Source organism: Muntiacus reevesi, chromosome 3 (assembly GCF_963930625.1).
Source record: "Muntiacus reevesi chromosome 3, mMunRee1.1, whole genome shotgun sequence".
NCBI lineage: Eukaryota > Metazoa > Chordata > Mammalia > Artiodactyla > Cervidae > Muntiacus > Muntiacus reevesi.
In genome coordinates, this window is record NC_089251.1 from 22,734,821 (window position 1) to 22,758,013 (window position 23,193).

The 23,193-nt window shown below is 41.2% G+C and overlaps 1 protein-coding gene across 1 annotated transcript in view; it reads right to left on the reverse strand.

Annotated features, from left to right (window-relative positions):
- NBAS (NBAS subunit of NRZ tethering complex) overlaps nucleotides 1–23,193 on the reverse strand; it is a 312,486-nt gene that overhangs the window by 78,900 nt on the left and 210,393 nt on the right. Inside the window, exons 43-44 of the mRNA XM_065928602.1 lie at nucleotides 13,172–13,422; nucleotides 11,710–12,044 (exon numbers count right to left, since the gene is read on the reverse strand). Coding sequence (XP_065784674.1) covers nucleotides 11,710–12,044; nucleotides 13,172–13,422 — 586 coding nt within the window. The remainder of the gene's footprint in view (nucleotides 1–11,709; nucleotides 12,045–13,171; nucleotides 13,423–23,193) is intronic.

A 23,193-nucleotide genomic window follows, 5' to 3' on the forward strand; every position in this document is an offset into this window, starting at 1 on the left:
TTTCAGGCAAAGATGGGTTCGATAAAGGACAGAAATGGTATGGACCTAACAGAAGCAGAAGATTATTAAGAAGAGGTGGCAAAAATACACAGAAGAACTGTACGAAAAAGATCTTCATGAGCCAGATAAACATGAAGGTGTGATCACTCACCTAGAGCCAGACATCCTGGAATGTGAAGTCAAGTGGGCCTTAGAAAGCATCACTATGAACAAAGCTAGTGGATGTGATGAAATTCCATTTGAGCTATTTCAAATCCTGAAAGATGATGCTGTGAAAGTGCTGCACTCAGGATGCCAGCAAATTTGGAAAACTCAGCAGTGGCCACAGGACTGGAAAAGGTCCATTTTCATTTCAATCCCTAAGAAAAGCAATCCCAAAGAATGCTCAAACTACCGCACAATTGCACTCATCTCATACGCTGGTAAAGTAATGCTCAAAGTTCTCCAAGCCAGGCTTCAGCAATACATGAACCGAGAACTTCCAGATGTTCAAGCTGGATTTAGAAAAGGCAGAGGAACCAGGGATCAAATTGCCAATATCCGCTGGATCATCGAAAAAGTAAGAGAGTTCCAGAAAAACATCTATTTCTGCTTTATTGACTATGCCAAAGCCTTCAACTGTGTGGATCACAATAAACTGTGGAAAATTCTAAAAAAGAGATGGGAATACCAGACCACCTGACCTGCCTCTTGAGAAACCTGTATGCAGGTCAGGAAGCAAAAGTTAGAACTGGACATGGAACACCAGACTGGTTCCAAATAGGAAAAGGAGTACATCAAGGCTATATACTGTCACCCTGCTTATTTAACTTATACACAGAATACATCATGAGAAATGCTGGGCTGGAAGAAGCACAAGCTGGAATCAAGATTGCTGGGAGCAATATCAATAACCTCAGATGTGCAGATGACACCACCCTTATGGCAGAGAGCAAAGAGGAACTAAAAAGCCTCTTGATGAAAGTGAAAGAGGAGAGTGAAAAAGTTGGCTTAAAGCTTAACATTCAGAAAATTAAGACATGGCATCTGGTCCCATCTCCTCATGGGAAATAGATGGGGAGACAGTGGAAACAGTGTCAGACTTTATATTTTGGGGCTCCAAAATCACTGCGGATGGTGACTACAGCCATGAATTAAAAGACACTTACTCCTTGGAAGGAAAGTTATGACCAACCTAGACAGCATGTTAAAAAGCAGAGACATTACGTTGTCAACAAGGGTCTGTCTGGTCAAAGCTGTGGTTTTTCCAGTAGTCATGTATGAATGTGAAGTTGGACCATAAAGTAAGTTGAGCACTGAAAAATTGATGCTTTTGAACTGTGGTATTGGAGAAGACTCTTGAGAGTCCCTTGGATTGCAAGGAGATCCAACCAGTCCATCCTAAAGGAGATCAGTGCTGGGTGTTCATTGGAAGGACTAATGCTGAAGCTGAAACTCCAGTACTTTGGCCACTTCATGAGAAGAGTTGACTCACTGGAAAAGACCCTGATGCTGGGAGGGATTGGGGGCAGGAGGAGAAGGGGGCGACAGAGGATGAGATGACTGGATGGCATCATCGACTCGATGGGCATGAGTTTGAGTAAACTCTGGGAGTTGGTGATGGACAGGGAGGCCTGGCGTGCTGCGATTCATGGGGTCGCAAATAATTGGAAACAACTGAGTGACTGAAGTGTCTAAAACCTTATTACATATAAAAGTAGAGGTGGGTAGAATCACGGTCCCCAAAGAGGTACATCCTAATCCTCGGATCTATGAACATGCTACAGTAAGGGCAAAGGGACTTTGCTGATGTGATTAATGGTCCAGTCCCTGCGATGGGGAGATTATCCAGGGCCATCCACGCAGGCTCCCATCTTGTCACATGAGTCCTTGAAAGTGAGACCTTTTCCTGGCTTTGGTTGGAGAGAAGTATGTGAAGACAGAGAATCAGAAAGAGGCAGTGTTGTTGGCTTTGAAGATGGAGGAGAGGGGACCATGAGCCAAAGAAGGGAGATTCACTTCCTTCACTCACCACTGTATTCTCCCCTTGAACCTCTGGACAACAATGGAGCCCTTCCTAAACCTGGATTTCAGCCCAGAGAGACTCCTGCCCAACCTCTCACCTACAGAATTTAAGACAATTAATGATATTATTTAAGCCATCCGGGGGTGTGTTAATCAGTTACAACAGCACTAGAAAAAGTAATACATAGAAGCGATTTTTTTTTTTTCCCGTTTCTTCTCCATTTTTTGTTTTTTAGAGGAACACACATGTAAATTGTGTCAAGAAGGTGATTATAACTGAAACACATGAAATCCAGGCTATTTGAGGAATAAAGAAGAAATGGGGGAAGAAAATCTTGGGGGATATATGGTATTTTTATTCCATTTCTCAAAGAGCAAGGAAGGAAGTGGTTCTATTTCTTGTTACAAAAAAGAGACCAGATAAGGGGCAGATGTGGACTCCATATAAGAAATAACATCAACGGATCCAATCTGCTTCAGAAAATGGTGGGTGCCTCCCTGAGGAAGAAAGATTATTATTTGCTGAAGACCTCTAACACTGAACAGATAAGACTAGGACTAGAATTCTGACTCAGCTACTAACTTGCTTCTGACCTTGAACAAATTACTTAACCTCTAACCTTCAGTGTGCTCATTTCAAACCGAGATGCAATATCAACCTTGCAGGGCCATTGTGATGATAACTAGAGAGAAGGTCAAGTGGAGAGCCAGCTTCTGGTACATACTAAGTGAACAATAAATGGGAGCTGTTACCACTGTTATTACACAGCACGTGCAGTGATCTCTGTAGATGACAGATAACTCCTGAGGTCTTACAACTTATTGTTAGCTTGACCCTCATTTAGTATGTGTGGCAGGAACCATTTTCCTGTCCTTTGCACAGTGAGCACCCAGGCCTGCAGAGGAGGACGTTCCCTGATGGGTCCTGAGAAGAAAAGTACTGCTCCTCTCTTCGCCTTTCACCTCCGGGGAGGAGGAGGGACAGCTGACGACACTGGGGGAAGACGCTGACGATGGGTGGCTAGGCCTTCCCCTTTCTTTCTGAGATGTGCCTGTGACTCTTCTTCTGCTCTTGTCCTCCCGTGGGAGTGGCCAACACTTGTGGGATAAGTGCCGACTTAGGTTCAAGTGAGGCATTATGTCTCCAATACATTCATGTGATCACTGAACATTTGAAATGTGACTCGTCTTTATTAACAAGTAAGTCCGCAACAGATGGTAAAGAGCATGCAAAATTAAAAACAAAAATGTGAAAATATCTCACTCATATTTTTATGGGCTTCCCTGGTAGCTTGGATGGTAAAGAATCTGCCTGCAATGCAGGAGACCTGGGTTGAAATGGTAACATTGAGGACAATTTCACCTATTTTGTGTCACCCTTTTTTAATGTGACTACGAGAACTTCTCAAATTCCACAGGTGGTTCACATCACCATTCTAATGGACAGCACTAACCCAGAGGCCACCACTCAGGGTCCCACAGGTGGGAATCAAGGTGGGAGGCAGCACTCTTGAGGACACACTCATGCTCTCCAAATAAAATATCCTTGTGTTTGACAGGGATGTCTGAAGATCTGGGCAGGGAGCAAGTAAGAGGAAAGCTGACTGTACAAAATCAACCATGCTTGCCACTCCAACCCTCCCAACAATAAAGTAACTGATCTTCATCTGGTTGATACCTCTGACTCTTAACTGACTGTAACTTTGGAAGATGAGACACTATTTACTGCTCTTTCCCCATCAAGCCTCAAAGATATGATGGAAATACTTCAATTCAGTCAAGCACAAAGCAAAGGTAGCAGCCTTCTCAAGGTCCTTAGGGGCACAGGGTTCAAAACCATTTATGCTGATGTCAGTTGAGAGATCTATTGAGGGTGATTTTCAGCAGAAACAAACATGGGCATGAGTGGCAAAGCTCCCTAGACAAAGGACTCTGAGACAAGTGGGATTTCATAGGAAAAAATGCAGCCACAGTAGCCACTGGGACACAACTGAGAGGAACACAGAGTTTAAATGGAGAAATGGAAATTAGGTAGGCAGAGCAACTGCAGACAGGGACACGTAAAATAAATCAGCCTCAGAGAGGAGACAACCTGGATATTTTTTCTTTCCTCCATGGGGAACACACATCATACTTAACCTCTTGATGGGAGACCTACCCAACCAACCTCTGGATAAGCAGTTTGACCTGATACGCTGGCAAAGTTAAACCCCGTTAGGGGTTTTCTCTGTCGACTCCTCTTTGCTCTCACCAACACCGCCCCCCGCCCCAACACACACCCCGGCCTCTTCCATGCTCTCCAGCCTTCTAGGAATGTGTATCTGGATTGAACTCAGAACAGGATTTTGCTTGGCTCTTTCAGAACTGGTGATTTGCTTTTGAGTTTTCTAAATTACAAGGTGATGGAGTTGAGGTTGATACTGTTTTAATTTTTTTCTCTTTTTCTTTTAGGGTTTTTAAAATGAGATGCATGGAAAACTTGGGGCAGGATTAATTTAACTTCAGATTTGCTGAAGAAGCTACTCCTAGAATGAAAGAAGGTGTATTCTGCTGAAGGAACCTGATTTATCACCGAGACACCTAACGCAGCCCTCTCTGTAAGACTAGCAGAAACCAGGAAAACCATCTCTGAACTTTACTTTTGTTGAACTTAGGAATTTTGGATTTTGATGGAATTGAACTTTAACTAAAAGAGCAAGTGGATTTGATTTTAAGGATGTCAATTTCTCCCTGGGAATTTAATCACGGGAATTTAAATTTGGGCCATTTTAAAGTTGCTGACCTGTAACACTTGGCCTGTTTCTACTCTCATTTAAGCTCGTGGCTTAACTTAAAACTTGTGATGAGTTTTAATCCTCAGTTCAGTTGGGGAAAACTCTTGAGATGGGAAGTAGAACAGAGAGTGAATTTTTAGCCTTGTCCACAGGAAGGAAAAAGAGGCTCTCTTCTGACCTAGGCTGGAGTTTTTCTACAACAGGTTGCACTGCCACGACTGGTCCCAGGAGGATGAGCCATGCAACTCACAGGGACGAGAGGAGTGGCCTCAGGGAGTGGGCATGGCGGGGTGCATAACAGCACCAGGTCCCTACAGACTCGACTCCTTTCTCCCCTCACTGGCAAGAGGTTTCATTATCAAGCCGAATTAATTAAGCAAGCCAAAAGCCCCCTGTCCTCTCCTCATCTTTCCACTATCAGGAGAAAACTTCCACTCCAACCAACAGGCAGAAACTCCAGGAAGTGCACCGTGTGCATACCTCTCCCCGACCCCGACTCCTCCCCAGTGGAGGAGAGCAGACTTCAGAGCCACACGTTAATGTCGCAACCCCAGTCTGCCCTGTCTGTCAGCGCACACCCATCCTCAGCTTCCTTCTAGAATGACTTTCTGCAGCCCTTCTTAACCAGCCAAGTTTCAAACAAGTGTGAACTTTCGTGAAAGACAGACTATTGAGCTGCAGATCCAGGCCACGTTCCCCAATTCCAGCTCTTCCAACAGTATTTATTTATTGTTGATATTCATTTTCACCCTCCTGAATTCTAAAAGGGCCATGATTAATCTTCACCCTCAAATTCTAATGTATCCAAGCCCTGGAAAAATCAATCACCTCTTCTCTAAAGCAAAATCCTGGCCTGGGAATGAAACTGAGGAAGAGGTGAATGTATGCCTCTCCTAAAGAACTCTCTGCTAAGCTTGATTAATATTAAAAAACGCATATGTTCGCTAAAAAAATTATAAAAGCTAAACTTTGTAGAAGGAAAAGATATATTGCAAGCTCAAAAATTCATAGAGTGATATCATGATATTACCATGCACACATTCCATTTACATTTTCAAGTTCTTTCTAACACCTCTACATTTGGAAAGCCGATTAGGAATTACACTATTTTGAGGAACTGAACTCTAAGACAATCCTTTAGGCACTGACCAGAGATATCTTCATTATTTTTTGTATTACACATATTTAGGAAGTTGAAATGCTCTTTCATGTGAGCACCAGGATGGCTGTGGTTTTGAAAAAAATAACTTATAACTGGTTCTCAAAGTGTGGGCAACAAACCACAAGGGTCCATGACTCTTTCAAGAGATTGACAAGGTCAAAATTATTTTGACAATGACATGAAAACATTATTTACCTTTTTTCACTGTGTTGACACTTACATGATGGTAAAAAAGCAATGGTGGATAAAACTGTGGGAACTTAGCACAAACAAGGGAGTGGCACCAAGCTGTCCTAAGAGTCACTGTGCTCTCCACTGGTATTTTCACTTGAGAATGTTTTTGATGAAGGAGTAAAAATAATTCATTAAATCTCAACCACTGAGTGCATTATCTCCGAAGGACTGAGAGATACACATAAAATGCCTCACTGTGTACTGAAATATAATAAAGAAAAAGTGTTTGAATGACTCTCTGAGTCATGAAGAGGTGAAGTAGCTGCTTTGGCATACATTACCATTTGTGTTTGAAAGAACAACTTAATAGACAAATTATGGCTATTCAGACTTCAATATTTGGCAAACATTTTCTCCCACATGAACAAAGTGAGCCTGTCACTTCAAGGAAAATAATTCACTGTATTTGTTGCCAATGACACAACTTAAGCTTTCGAGCAAAAATTGGAATTTTGGAAAACTTGTACCCACAACTGTGAGCTTGACAGCTTCCCAATGCTTGAAGACTCACTGGATGAGAGGAGTGTTCAGAACAATCCATGTGATTTTGCTGATGATGTATAAGGCTCTGTATCAACATTTGGATGATTTGCATAACTCAGTGAGCCAATTTTCCAAATGCTTAATTCATTATATTCCAAATCATACACAGGTAAAAGAGCCATTCAAAGTGCGATCTAGAACAACAGTTTTAGTATAATGGAGCATAGAGATATCAACGATAGGGTTTCTGATTCTATACTACAATTAGCCTGTAAGAATCTATCATTTGTTGAGAGTTTTAGTGTGGCAAGAACACTCAAAATTACACCACAGGCCATTAAAGCACACCTCCCTTTTCTAACCTTGTATCTGTGTAAGGCTGAAAACTTCATCTTCTTCAACCCAAACGACAAAAACTGAACACAGACACAAACATGAGAACCTGGCTGTGTTCTATTAATATTAAGCCAGACATGTAACTGTAAAATGATGTCATGCTTTCATTTTTCTTTTTTTTGTGAAATAACTATCTTTCTATTTTCCATTAAGAGGTGCTATTACCATCAACCTATAAATGGGTCTACTATTGGTAGTCTTAAGTGAACTAAACATGTATTTTGAAAATATGTTGGTTTTCATTTCTAATATGATAAATATCAACAGATATTACATAGATAAAGGTTGTTTAGGGTCCTCAATAATTGCTAAGAATAATAAGGCATCCACAAATCAAAAGATGCAAAAACTGTCCATCTATGATAATAACTATTTGAAAAACCACTTGAAGGAGTATCTGGGGTTTTTTTTGTTTTTTTTTTTTAGGAGTATCTGTTTTTATACCACACTAGATACCTGGAGCTTTGGAGATAAAAGGCAACATCCCTGCCCTCAGTGAATTTCTAATTTCATAGGGAAAGTAATTCTCAATTACTATAATTTTACTGTAAAGAAAAAAACCCTTAATTTTAAGTTTCTACAGGCATGTCTTTTATGTCTTGATGTCTCCAATGGCAACTAATAGAGTATACAGCACACAATAATGCCTAAATACTCAATAAATCTGTATAGCATGCATTTGATTGATGCATCAGAAAGTCATATATCATGCCATGCAATTAGGAAATATGCATTACCTAAACATTTTTACATAGATTTCTAACACCAATTGTTCATTATGGTGAAAAATGCACTCCCATTCTTAGTTAACAGACGGCATTAGCACCAGAAAGATCCTGAAGTTATAGCTATCAATGCAGCCTTTTGCTTGTTACTTCTGAAGTAAAATTTATTTTTAGATCATATCATGGTTTTTAAGATAAATCTATTTTTCCAGATTTTTACAGCAAGTAGTCTAGACAATAGGATAAGGGAGGAAATAGTAGCTTAGTTCAAGAATCTAAAGTCTTATGAACAAGAGATGCCCTCATGCTGTTTCCATAGCTTCAGAAGGCAGAACCAGAAAGTGGGCAACATAAGAAGAGAAAGAAAGATTCCTTATGTATATGTGTGCGTGTGTGTAAATAAATACAGAAGCAGAGGTAGTGGCTTAATTAACAATAGAAATGATGCTCAAGGTCAGAGGTCAGACTAAAGAGGTTCTCAAGAATTTTTCTGCTCTAACCCAAAGGAGATACATTTCCCAAATGAACAAAAGGTAGAGGCTGAAACCCAGGGTGCACACGGGTGGGGAGAGAGTGGTAAACGCCTACCCAATCCAGTTTGAGAAGCATTGGGCAGGGCAACAGAAGGCGCTTCTAATTCTGTTACTTCCGAACTTTTAAAAGAAGGATTTGGGCAAACTCCTGAGGAGCATTTTCTAAATAGGAGTACTTTCCGCATCCTTATTTTTGGATGTAGCTCTACCAGCAACCAAGAGTGAGCACTGAGCACAGAACACAAAGGCCAGGATTACACGCAAGTGTCCCCTTCTATAATCACATCATGTCTGAACCAAGCAAATGGTGTTCTGACCTACTTTTCAGCTTTGCTGACCATTTTCCTGGATTTCTAACCCACTAACTCGTTCTCTGGCCCTTCTATAAAAATGTTTCTAATTACTGATTTGGAAAAGTAATAGGAGAGCAAGCCTAACCTGACTCAACTGGAAAGCTGCGATTGAGAACTACAGTCAATGCACTTGAAACGTTTGTATTTTTTTCCCTTCTGCATATTCATCACCTCGAATGTCATGCAAATTCAATCTTAGCCTACATGACATAATGTTGTTTTGTTAATATTTTCCCCAGAATGTCTATGAATTCTGCTAGCGCAAGCGACTATTATTATGAAGGCAAAGTGCCTTAGCAGGCTTATTTCATCACAGAATGGGTATGAAATTCAGGCTTTGGGGATATTCCTCTATGAATTCCAATATTTGAATACTTGTTAGGCCCTCTAGCAGGAGTTCACCAGTTCTTTCCAAAAGTTTGGCTCTGAATTAAATGTGGGTACACATTTGAAAACTGCACACTATATATGAGTAACATACACTTATTTTACATTTTTTACATCATGTACAAGCTGTGGCAACATCTGGTGTTTTGCAAACTTGGCCACATCCAGCCGCATTTCCTTTTCCAAATGTGTCCTCTGACGTGTGAGGGTTGTATTTCAACATGAATTTTATACCCTCTCTCTCTAGGACAGCATTGTGTGATTTCAAAGACGCACCGCACCTAAATTTTGTATTTGCCCTCTCTGAATGGAAAACTTAAAGCTTGCCAATTAATAAACCAAGAACAGACATAAATCTAAAGACAGCAAATTAATGTGGCTGTCTTACTTTTCTATAGCTTGACTTAGTAGGAAACCACCTCTTGACACATTCTACAGTAAAATATCTTGCTGAGAATTACACCATCTGGGCTAAGAGAAAACACCACCACAATTAACTGACTTGATCCCAACTGGGTCAGCTATGCATCTTTTCCTCGGAAGAAGTGCACATATGCCCACAGACAACTGGGTCATACATTTTCTTGTGGTTGGAGGGTATCTTAAAGATACACAATTAAGAAACTAAGGCGATGAGAACGTGCTGTAACTTAAAATCGTCTGACTTAAAACATAAATAACAATCTGAGTAGACTCTGCATCTAACTCCTAGGTTTGCTTAACCACAAGCAAATAACCGCTGTTGGAAAGTCTAGGCTGTTTGTCCATCCCCACACACGTGCTCACAATTAGAACATGGCCTTGGCTGGCTATGCTAGGCTTTGTCTTTGCTCTTAGACAAAATACATAAAATCTTCTTCAGCCTGGACCACTCCATCTTCCTGGCCAGTCTATTCGCTTGTCGAGCTCCTTCGGCTGGTTCACAGGTCCCACCCAGCTCTGGAGCCATTTTCTTGGATTTCAACATCCCTCTTGGCTCATCCCTTTCCCTCCAAAACACACTTCCAGCATTGCTAGCACTTAATTGGACTACAACTTCTTCTCACTCTTGGAGATTTATCCACTGTTTGCTGGACTCTCGTCTTTTTCCAGGCATTGCGAGGCTCTGGCCCGGCCTTCCTCATTTAGACTCAGCCCTGCTCTAGAAAAATCCATCCCATGACAGGCTGCTCCGCTTGGACTGAAAATGCCTGGGGCTGTCTGGCCCTACTTTTCTCCCACAGTTGCGACAAAGGTCCCTTGACTCTAGCTGTTTGTTCTACTTCTTAGAAATAATACACTTCAGTACTTAAGAGCAAAGACCTTGGAACAAGCCTCCCTGAGTTCAAATCATAGCTTCTCTATTACTAAATTAACCTTGTTGAACCTCAATTTCATTTCCTCACCTATTCAAATCAGGGTAATGTTATTATCTATTCATAAATTCCAATTACAGCCTCTGCCTTAAGGAGGCAGAAGTCTAACAGAGATTCCTGAGGCTAAACCAAGGAGCTGAGAAGTGGCAGGTCCAAAGTTCGAAGCCTTGTAACTCTACATGTGTGCTCTTTTCAGATATATCATGCTAAATCCTTTTATAGACATCCTTGCTTTTTTCTTAACAGCAACAAAAGTGATTATCTCCTTTTTATCATACTGGTTATAAAATTTCAAACCAAGTTATTAACTGAATTAACTGAGTTATAATAAGGAAATGGAGTCCCTGGTTACCCACAACTATTAATCTAACAAGGTAGCTAAAACTAGCATTTCTAGTAGATGTTTGAACCTTCACCTGTGCCAATCCCCAAATGAATGACTTGGATTCTTAGACTCTACACTCAGTTTTCAGGATAACATGAACAACAGTAAAAATACACGGGGTAGGGTCCTGGGCAGACTGGGCAACTTGGTAAAAAGAGAAGGTAGAAAGAGAAGGTAGCAGCAAAGACAGGAGAGAGAAAGTGAAAAGAAGTCCCAAAGATGATGCTGTTTAGATCTGAGACCAGCAGTCAGATCTTCTAGGAGAGACAATACTCCATGTCCAAGCAATGAAAAATCCACATTTGTGGTAAGCAGGGGAGTCTGGATGAGGGGGGCAAGAAGGGGAGGGGAAGGACCTATACCGTCTATTTATGTGAAGGTCTACATTGTTGAAGGACCAACAGCAGGACTTAGAATCCAGTTAAAGTGGTCACTGAGACACAGAGTGGACATTGGAAAATTCAACACAGACTCTGGTTAATTCTACCACTCAGTCACGTCCTAAGTATTCTTCATGTGAAAATTTTTTAAGATCTTGATTTTCAATGCAGCAAGTTGTTAGCCTGGCTCTGAATGCAGGGAACATGGGCTTGGCACTGGAGGTTCTTCCCACTTGTCAGTTGGAAAGAAAAGGCTGGAGTATTTACTATAAAATGACATGTTATGAGAACAACTACAACATGCACAAAATGGATGTGCAAATTACAACCGTCAAGCCTGATTTAGACCACCTGTAAAACTGTGATAGAGGAAAACGGCCTCCCAGTGAACATACGTCATGCTCAGCACAAAACGAAACCACCAACCATGTAAGTGTTCCTCATTTCAGGAAAGGAACAAAAACAAGTGACAGACCGGAAGGGCAATTTTCATTTCCTCTAAAATGGCCAGTCTACATGAAGCTATCTTTTTGGTTACCTTGGTCACAGCTTTTGGAGAAAAGGTCACTGCGTCCACCACAGTGATGAGGTCGCCTGGGAGGAGGCGATCGAAGTACTTCATGCAGACGTCATAGGCATGCAGCCACTCTGAGGGGGACGCCGGGACTTGTTTAATGAGGTGAGGGTCTCCGGTCCAGAACAGCTTCTGTAACCAGATGGTGTACAGAGAGCTTGGGGAAAGCATGCGGCCATCCTTTCCAGGGATTTTGGGAACAAGTTTGGAAATGGATAAAATATTCTGACTTGAAAGGATTGGCTCCAATGCGTCAAGAGGATTCATGTTTTCATCAGTCAGCTTTTTGTAATCAAGACCTATTGGAAAGGCAAGAAAAAGAGAGAGTAGTTTATTCCAACATAAACACACAGGAACTTTCAAACCCACACAGGGCCTCTCTGCATGGCTGAATGAAAAGATTCAGTTCTAAGAGACAGCTTCATTTGTCACTGAGATGAAACTGAAAATCTGAGTTCCAATCCCTGCTTGCAGCTTGGCCAACTGTGCAGCCCTGAACTGGTCACTCTGTGAGTCCTAGCATCCTCATGCGTGCCCTGGACTTGGCCACATCTCCTTAGTTCCTCAGTGCCCCATTGCGCCTACATCCTCGCTAACAGTGCTCTCACCAAACTGCACCATGTTCATGTCATCCATCTGACATCTCATCAACTACCTAAAGGCAGGGATTGAACCTCACTCCTTTTTCTCTGTATCTGGTCCATGGTTGAATTCAGTTACTCAGTGAACCACTGATAAACTGAAATAAATTCTCACAATCGTTATGAATAGCAGATGAAAGTACCTTATAAATTATAAAGGCTTCCCAGGTGGCTCAGACGGTAAAGAATCTGCCTGCAATGCAGGAGACCCGGGTTCAGTAAATTATAAAATTTCATACAGATTTGAGAGATTTTAATGTAGTTAACTTCTTTTCTTTTTTTCCCCCTTTTTCTTTCCCCGCCTTTAATTGCATACCTTCTGGTTAACCTGTTAGTTACAAGCACAAAGACAAACAGACACCATTCTACAGATTTCCACAATTCATTAAAGATTCAAAAGCTCTTAAAGGCTTCATACATTCCTTAAACACATAGGTTCCACTGAAGTAAAATTCTGCCAAACGGCCTATTTTAAAGTGTCTCAACCTTGTCATTTATATAGATAAAATATAAACAATGGGAGTAGAGGAAAAAAGACCTCAGAAACTTTGGATTTTAATACCAGGCCTTCTGTAAGTCATTGTGTGACCAAACTTGCTCTAGTATTTAAGTCTCTCAACAATAAGTAAAGGAGCTGGAGAGATGACAACTAAAGTCAACTAGCATCATAATACTGTGGTTTCACAGTTATGCCAGCCACGGTGGAGGAACACGATCATGTACCGAAAATGAAGTCCAAGACTGAATTTAAGGAATGAATTCAGGCAGGAAGATGATCATCTTACCTGACGCCACTACCTTAAATTTCTTCAGTAGCCGAACATGGGTTTCCGGTTTAATGGCGTACTTCCCGAGATTCGCGCAGCCGCAGCTCTCCAGCAGAGTGAAATAGTATAGCAGCCTTTCATGATCAAAGCCGCCGATTGTGGGGTAAATATACTTGACCATGTGCTTGTGAAAGCCTTCAGGGTCGGTCTTCAATGTCTCAAAGAGATGAAGGGACTGGGCGCGGTTTTCAATTTCTGCTGTGGACAAACTGAAATTAAGAGACAAATTATGTTAAGACTGGTAAGATTTGGTTCATTATTTTTTTTTTTAAGTGCCCTTTTTTTTTTGGAAACCTGGAAAAAAGGCTACTTCTCACAAATTCCTTCTTGTTGCCTAATCAAATACAGTAGTACTATTTGTCTCTGGTACAGGTGTAGATCATTTCCATTTTGAATGGTACTACAGGATTTTCACATTATCTTATGTGGGTCTAAAGTAACCCTAGAAAGTTGTATTATTTCACATTTCTGCAGCAGAGAGCAGCCCAGTGTTTACTGGCTAGGAAATGAACCCAGATCTGTCACCTTCCACTATGCATTATTTATTCATGTCATAAGAAAAAATGTAAAACTTGAGCTTCATTATAGAAATGTAAACAAATTTATTATTTCAGGAATTTAGGAAAAAGGGACGTGAAGAAAAACACCCAACTTTCTGGCGTAAATTTTATATCCAAGAGGCTAGAATTGACATTCAGGAGACATAACCTTGATACTGTGTTCAAACAGAATAAAAATAGGAAAGAAGAGATACTTGCACTTGAATTGTCTGCACTTGAAGCCATTTGAATAAAGCACATATCTTAATGTTTTAATCTTGACTTAGATGTTTTTGTAATGTAATTTATTAGAAGTTATTTAATGTCAAACTGTTGAAAACAATTTTAAAGGGTTTTATTTGGTTAATCAGTTTGTGTTAAATGGGTGATGGAGAGGGCTGAATTTTGGTATCATACTTTCCTCCGGACAGAACACAGTGCCTCCTGCCCAGTTTAATCCTGACACCCCACAAAGGAAGAGCTTCAAGCTTTCTAACTGTAAGAGGTCTTCAGGCAGCCCTGGGCTCTAATGGAAACACCCAGCTTCCAGAGTTCATAGTAGCAGCAGAGAAAGAACCTGGGAGCAGAGAATGAGACCTGGAGCATGAAGAGACCTCAAGCAGGATAAAAGTTAGGCTTTACATAGTTTAAAAGCAACTCCTCTGAAATATGACATTCTATTCACTGGAATTCCCCTTTTAGAAAGTACCAAGACTTGTTTTTGTTTTTTGTAAATAAAGTCAATACACAATATACTTTAAAATCTGTATGAGGGTATGATAATACTTGGGATAAAGGCAGCAATCTATAAAGTCAAAATATCAAGCAATTCCAAAATGCTTTTTAAACTTTAACTTCAAGAGAAATCCTATTTTTCTATTAAGATACAATTCAAACATTTGCAAAAATATCTCTCTATAAAAATGTTCCTAGACTATAAAAATGCCCTACAGTTTCCTTCTATTCATACCATGCTTTAACTATTTACTAGTCTGCCTGTCCCACATAGACTATGTACACTTGATGGCAAAAATGACACCACATCTTCTTTAGCTTTAGCTTCTCAGCACCAAGCACCAGTGTGTGGTACAAAGGAAACGCTCGACATGTACCTTATGAATGCCAAGTAGATGCAAGGATGAAGAAAAACTTAGGTGTCATCTACAGACAAGAGACCTGTGCTCAGCACCAGGGAGGGTATCAAGATTTACAACACAGAACTCTCAGCCAGCAGTATGAAAATCCAGTTGCATTCCAGATAATTAAACAACAATGCACAATAATGGTGTGGGCTAACAAAGGACATGCAATTATATCCCAATCAAGAGGAGAACCACTTGTAGACATAGAGAACAGAACTGGAGACAGAGCAGGGGAAGGAAAGGGTGGGATGAACTGAAAGAGTAGCACTGAAATATATATATATATACCACATGTAAAATAGATAGCTAGTGGGAAAATGCCATATAGTACAAGGAGCTGAACCCAGTGCTCTGTGACAACCTAGGGGGTGGGAGGGAGGCGACATATGTATACTTATGGCTGATTTACACTGACGTGTGGCAGAAACCAACACAACACTGTAAAGCAATTACCCTTCAGTTAAAAAAAAATAAAAGGGTAATGCCACTAAAGTTGTAATTTCAGAGGAGGCAGATATCAATGAAACAGAAGGTTTATTGAAAGAAGTGCTTGAAGTGGGTATTGTAGAAAGGAATGAAGCAGAAATAATATGAACGAAAGTGTCATGATGAGAGAGCACAAGGCCTGTACAGGAAAGAGTGAGTATAAATGGATGGCTAGTCCCAAACTCTTCTGGATCCTACAACTATTCAAAGTGTGCAAGGAAAGATAAAGACCAATACAGTATACTAACGCATATATATGGAATTTAGAAAGATGGTAACGATAACCCTATATGCAAAACAGAAAAAGAGACATAGATATACAGAACAGACTTTTGGATCTGTGGGAGAAGGCGATAGTGGGATGTTTCAAGAGAACAGCATCGAAACATGTATATTACCTAGGGTGAAACACCAGCCCAGGCTGGATGCATGAGACAAGTGCTCGGGCCTGGTGCACTGGGAATACCCAGAGGAATCGGGTGGAGAGGGAGGTGGGAGGGGGGGATCGGGATGGGGAATACATGTAAATCCATGGCTGATTCATGTCAATGTATGACAAAAACCACTACAATATTGTAAAGTAATTAGCCTCCAACTAATTAAAAAAAAAAAAAGTGTGCAAGGTCATCTCTGAAATACACAGGCAGCCTCATTTTACTGTGCTTTTTGCTTTACTATACTTCACAGATACTTGAATTTTTTTTTTTTTTTAGACAAATGGAAGCTTGGTGGCACCCCTGCATCAAACAAGATGACTGGTGTCATTTTCCCAAAGAGCGTTTGCTAACTTCATGTCTATGTGTCACATTTTGGTAATTCTTGCAATATTTCAAACTTCGTCATTATATTTGTTATGGTGATCTGTGATCTTTGATGTGACTATTGCAATTGTTTTGGAATTTTTAAGCAATAAAGTATCTTTTAATTAAGGTCTGCACGTTTTTTAGATGTAATTATTTTTGCACACTTAAGACTACAATACAGTGTAAATGTAACTTTTATATGCACTGGGAAACAAAAATTCATGTACTAGCTTTATTGTGATATTGGCTTTATTGCAATGATCTGTAACCAAACCTGTAATATCTCCAAGGTATGCCTGTACTGTATACCCAGTGGTATATGAAAGTCACAGAATTTCTGATGTTCCGTTGTAATTTGCTAAGTGAAGTCTGAAAACAATGTAGTAAAGAAGTAAATAGGAAGCTGTCTCATCCTGTTAAGATGATTCATACTCACAAAGATTTGCAAGCAGAAGAACATGCTCGATGGAAGAAGGAAAAGAGAAAAAAAAAACCAAAAAACACCTTGTACTTGTTACACTGATAACTGTGTCAGACAAGTGGAATCTGGGTAATTATCAACTTGAAAGTGAAACTGTTAGTTACTCCATCATGTCCAACTCTTTGTGACCCCATGGACTGTAGACCGTCAGGTTCCTCTGTCTGTGGGATTCTCCAGGCAAGAATACTGGAGTGGGTTGCCATCTCCTTCTCTAGATCTTCCCGACCCAGGCATTGAACCCAGATCTCCTGCGCTGCAGGCAGATTCTTTACCATCTGAGCCACCAAGCAAGCCCAATTACCAACTTACAGATGAGAAACTGTCATTAGAGACAAGTGGCCTGCCTAAGATCAAGTGTCCAGATCTGTCAGAACTCTGTGTGGATGGGTCTGCTCACCTGGTCACAAAGTAGCCAGCAATCGATGGAGCTCCAGCAGCTGTACTGATAAACATTTCAAAAACAGGATTCTTTTTCTAACACAGACATTAGTTCTCTCTCCCAGTGGCAAAAATCTAAGAGTTCTCCTGTCATACTTCATTCCTATGACCTGATAAACAGAGTATCTAAGACAGACTCATTTACAAAATGGACAATGACTAAATCATAATAGCTTTAGCTCATCTATGTTTGACTTGATTCTGAATATAGTCTCTTTCAGTCAACACTACCGATCCCCTTCCCACCCACCTACTCTCCTGTGCCTACAATTCAGTTTGCTCAACGTGCAATTTTCCCTAATTATCTTGTCAAGAGAGATACTGGAATATCTTTACTGACACATGATAAATACGGAAACCTCCCTCTTCAGTAAATTACAAGGTACTAAGATCTTTTGTAGATGCCAGTAATCGATAATCCATTTTAACAGTTCCATCGAAAGAAGCTGTTATCTTCCCTTTGGAACAAGAAATGAAATCTCTACTTAGAAAACAATTCCAAAGAACACATTCAAGAAGAGTAGGAAGAAATACCATGTGGACTTTTCACTAATCAAATCAGTGGTTGCCCTTAAAAACTGTTTAAGTGCTTTTTCTAAGTTTTAGCTATAAGGCAGCTCATTAACTTTCAGAGATTAACTACAGGAAGAAGCTAGCATTAGTTGTACTAAAGGCACAAGGAATAAATTATTGGTACTAATCCCACGATTAGGGGTTCTGTAATGGCTTCTAGTTGTCAATAACCCAAAAATGTGATTCAAGAACAGCATGAATTGAAAGGACTTATATTTGTATAGGGAAACAAGTTTATTCAAATGTACTATACTTTATTTAACCTGAGACTGAGTGATACACCATTCCATGAGTTGACTGTAAGGAGTACACAGAGGGGGCTGAAAGGAGAGAGGTGAGGGCTCCTGGGAGAGGCTGGAAGGAGCAGAGGGATGGGCCGAGGGGTCCCCCAAAGACTAACCCCAGTAGTATGAAGATACATCAACCCACATGAATGACCATGACCACGGGTGAACAGGCCCCCACCACTGACACTTTTCTTTCCACCACTGTGGAAAGAGACGATTCTACCCTTTAAATCACAACTCCTCCAATGTGAGGAGGGAAACTCCTCCTCGATGTGAGGGAAACAGTCGAAGATATTTACCACACAAATGCCTCCAAAGGAACCTGATGGCACAGACCTGATCTGTAGCGCTGCCTGACAGCTGTATATGTGATTAAGTGAGGGAAATGGGGTGAAAAAATGATGGCCTTTTCCAGCTTTTCCAGCATGTTAGCCAAGTGCCTTCACAAACCACAAAATGAACTTTCACTCAGCAAGGTCACCTACGAACTTCATGAGAGGCTCAGTAATGAGGACCTCGGAGTCGACTTCTCATCACACTGGCACTTGGCAAGCTCCTCTGCAGAACGGTTTCTACGGACAGAGCAGTTATGCGGAAGGAAGGCCACGTGAACAGGCTTCGTCTCCTCCAGAAGGACAAGCCTGACCCCTTAAGCCTTCTCATTTCTCATAAATTGCCAACTCCGACTAGTTTATAGAGTCTCCTATTATTATCTCTCTACCAAAAATATTTTAAAGGATATATTATAGCACAGACACAGCAACAGGCATCCTTTACTAAGCACTTCTTAGATAGCAAGTATTATGCTATCTCATTTAATTCTTATGAAGCAGGTATAATTGATATTCACATTGACCTGAAAAATAACTGTTCAAAAATCAGATCTGCAACCTTAGGTTGACAGCTGTCAGAGGGTGAGTTCAGTAAATCTGGTCTGTTTCCAGAATTAATAGCTGTTGTTGTTTAGTTGTTAAGTCATGTCTGACTCTTTTGCGACTCCGTGGGATCAGCCCACCAGGCTCCTCTGTCCATGGGATTTCCCAGGTCCCAGGCAAGAATACTGGAGAGGGTTGTCATTTCCTTCTCTGGAAGATCTTCCCAACCCAGGGACTGAACCTGTGTCTCCCGCTTGGCAGGCAGATTCTTCCCCACTGAGCCACCAGGGAAGCCCAGACTTTAAAGTAGCTACTTTTTTCACCCTGAGCATCTCCTACAACATGCCAGGTATTTTATAGAAATATCTCAAAGCTTGAAGCAGTTTTGCAACATGGAGTGAGAATACTCATTTTGCAGAGGAGGAAACTCTAGGAGTAGAAGGATGAAAAACTTGCTCACCAAGGACACATTAGAAGGAAGTCACAGAGCTGTGGCGTGAATCCAGACCTGTAGGATTCAAAGACTGAGCACTTTTCACAAGATGAGAACAGGCTCCAGATGCATCTTTGTCTTACTACATTTTGTGCCAGTATAAGGAATTTTTTTCTTTACTATTTGGGGGAAAAGTAGCCTTAAGTATCGTAACACAGAAAGGAAGGTAGCAGATATATGAAAAGAATTGCCTCCATTTGGGTAATGGTAGCATTTAGTTCTTGGAGAAGGCAATGGCACCCCACTCCAGTACTCTTGCCTGGAAAATCCTATGGACGGAGGAGCCTGGTAGTCTACAGTCCGTGGGGTTGCTAAGAGTCGGACACGACTGAAAGCCTTCACTTTCACCTTTCACTTTCATGCATTGGAGAAGGAAATGGCAACCCACTCCAGTGCTCTTGCCTGGAGAATCCCAGGGATGGGGAAGCCTGCTGGGCTGCCGTCTACAGGGTCGCACAGAGTCGGACACGACTGCAGTGACTTAGCAGCAGCAGCAGCATTTAGTTCTTCCGTTTTTAGGATTGGTAGATTTTTTACTTATGCACAAGGCAAATCACAGTTGTGATCAGTATCATGGTCCTTTGGGCCAAAGAAAGATCAAAAGTTAATGCATGGATCAATTTTAAAAAATGGGTAAGACGTATGACCTGAATTTCTATAGTCAAGCCTTCGACTCTAATATGGATTCTTCCTGGACTTGAATTTTTATTTACATCATTTTCAATGTTACAACACACTTTCAAAGTATGTTTAAGCTGCCTTAAATCCCCCTTTCCTCACACTAACTCTTCAACTAAGCCAAGAGATGAAAGCCAGAACTGAGAATTCTCTACAACATGGCACTCTGGACATCAGCCTATGAACAACAGAAACCCTCAGCTTCTGTTTCAACATAGGAATAGGTAGATACATTATAGTTCATTGACTTCCTCACAGTTATAACCTGCTCTTGCCCATCCTTATAAGTGAGACCACAGAGTCCTAGCAAACAATATACAACTGATTGTGCAAAACAGCACAGCACAGGCAGAGTCCCTTCTCAACGTCTAAAGAGGTGGCACTGAACTGACCAGCTGAGATGAAGAGGTATCTCACTTGATCTCCGCCACCCAAGCAAGATCATGCAGATAATCAATCCCCTGGGTGATGGAAAAGCACATATCAGAGTGAAATGAAAGTGTAGGATGTGTGGCCTTCAGGTCTGCAGTTTAAATAAGAAGGAAGAGACTGAGGTTGTTCTCAAAGCTGACAGTCAAAGGTATCTCTGGCACCTGTGTAGTCCTCCTTTGCTCACTGGACTCCATTCACTCCAGCCACCAAGGCTGTTCCTCTACTCAAAAATGCCAAGAATCCACTGTCCCAGAACTGGTTCCCTCTGCAAATGCCTTTTCTTCCTTTCTCCAAGAGTGATCTGTTTGTATCTCCTACGAGAGGTCTTTCCTATCTGCTTCTTGTGGGTTTCCTTTATGGTACTTCTTATGACTAGCAATTTGTTTTTAGTTGTTAAGTGTGTGTGTGTGTGTGTGTGTGTGTGTGTGTGTGTGTGTGTGTGTGTGTGTGTGTGTGTGTGTGTGTGTGTGTGTGTGTGTGTGTGTGTGTGTGTGTGTGTTGCGGGTCTCCCCAATTAGTTGGTGTGTGTGTGTGTGTGTGTGTGTGTGTGTGTGTGTGTGTGTGTTGCGGGTCTCCCCAATTAGTTGTTAAGTGTGTGTGTGTGTGTGTGTGTGTGTGTGTGTGTGTGTGTGTTGCAGGTCTCCCCAATTAGAATATACGCTCCATAAGGGTAAGGAGGAGTCCATTTTCCTCAACATTTAAATCTGTGCTCGAAATACAAAGGTACTAGTAAAAGAGATGATAATAATTCTTCATGAATAAACAAAGGCACTATTCCACCAACTAGAAGCAACCTCTGCCATTTCAAAATGATCCCGTATCCAAAACTTAAAGACATTGATGGAATCAGCAGAATTGACAAGAGCAATAACAGGAATAATCTTGACAGACTGAAGAGCCATCTGGCCACACACCTGCCACAGATTTTCTCTAATCTTTACGACTATAACCAGGTGGGGATCATGGTCCTCATAACTAAGAAAACAGCAATGCAAGAGGATCAGGAGACTTGGTCAAGGCTACACAGTTGGGGTTATAGGGAGCAGAGCTGGATCTTGAAATGTGGCCTGACTCCGAAGCCCACGCCCTCACACCAGCCACACAGGCACTAGTAGTTAACATCATCTCTAAGATGCACCAAAGTGCCTAGATCAGCCCAGAGGTGAAGAGGGCTGAGAAGGCTGTGGTGGGCAAGAACCAGCCCTGAGTTCAGGGAGCTGAACGCGGCCAGGAGAGTCCGGGCCGGCCAGGGAGCTGACTGCAGGCACACGGACCCACAAAGCCATCTCTGATGTTGAAAACAACCAAGAAAAAGAAAGAGAATGAGAAGAAATAAAGGGAAAAGGAGACCAGGAATTCAAGTTTGGGTGTTTATGACAATTATCTCTTTCTTACAGGAGTGAAATTCCAGTAATCACTGCCATTCATTAAGGATCGATCATGTGTCAGGTTCTGTAGGTTTGACATTTCACCATGAAATCATTTACGACTTAAGAATATAGGAGAATGAGTTTCTGAGAACTCAATTCTCCCAAGCAGGGACACACAACTGGCGAGACTATCAGGATGTACTCACGGTTTCTTGATCAGAAGCGTCTGCTTTAGTGTACAAGGCTACCTCACCCAGCCTGTGTGCCTGCTTCTCTGTACACTGGCTGAGATGAGGAAATACCTCCAAATTCAACCAAGATGAAGGAGAGGCAAAATTATAGAAAAATCAACTTCGGGGGCAAAGATGACTTTTTTAAAGAAATAGTAACACAAAAACTCGAAAATAAAGAACGTCTTTTCCTTGTAACTCCGATCTATTGACATCTTATTGGCATTGATCAGCAAGTAAATATTGGGCCATTTCTACTGTATTAATGGCTGATCTTTAATACTCGTGTGACTAAGCTGGACTATTCAGTATGGCAAATGACAGTCTTTTAAGTAAAGAACAGGGAGCACCAAACACCACTTGCTAAATCAACAGTAGGTGTTTTGTTGCTCATAAGTAATGACATCAGGAGATAATAATTTCCTGCTTTTGTAATTGCTGTGCATCTGCATAATCACACTGCAATCCGCTGTAATGATATGCTGGGAACAGTCATGCACATTACTAGATTGCCTGATAATTTATAATATATTCAGAGACCAATGGGGCATCCTGTTTGGACAGATATGACAACCTTTTATGTAACAGTCAATGAAAAGAGACATTTAATAAAATGCCAAAATTTTTTAAGTCAATATGCATTTTTCAATAAACATTTATTTGAACATGTCTATGCCTCCAAAATGGTGAAGTTACTGCAATACTTATCACAGATAAATACTGTCACCCATGTAACAATTTCATAAATATTTAAGATGTAGATTGTAGAATTCCAGAAATGTTAATAAAATTAAAGACGATGAGTTATAACAGGTCTTGACCATTCAACTGGGATACTGGGAAATTTGAAGGCAGGAGGAGAAGGAGACAACAGAGGATGAGATGGCTGGATGACATCACCGACTGCATGGACATGAGTGAGTAAGTTCCGGGAGTTGGTGATGGACAGGGAATCCTGGCGTGCTGCAGTCCGTGGGGTTGCAAAGAGTCGGACATGACCGAGCAACTGAACTGAACTGACCATTCAACACTACCCCTCTTCTTTAAAGCCTTTTGTCCCATAGCTTCCCTAGAACAACATTCCTCCCTCTCAATTGCTGATTTTGTCCCTTTTTCGGCAGCTCTTCCTCTTCCTAATTGTGGAAGGTCTTCA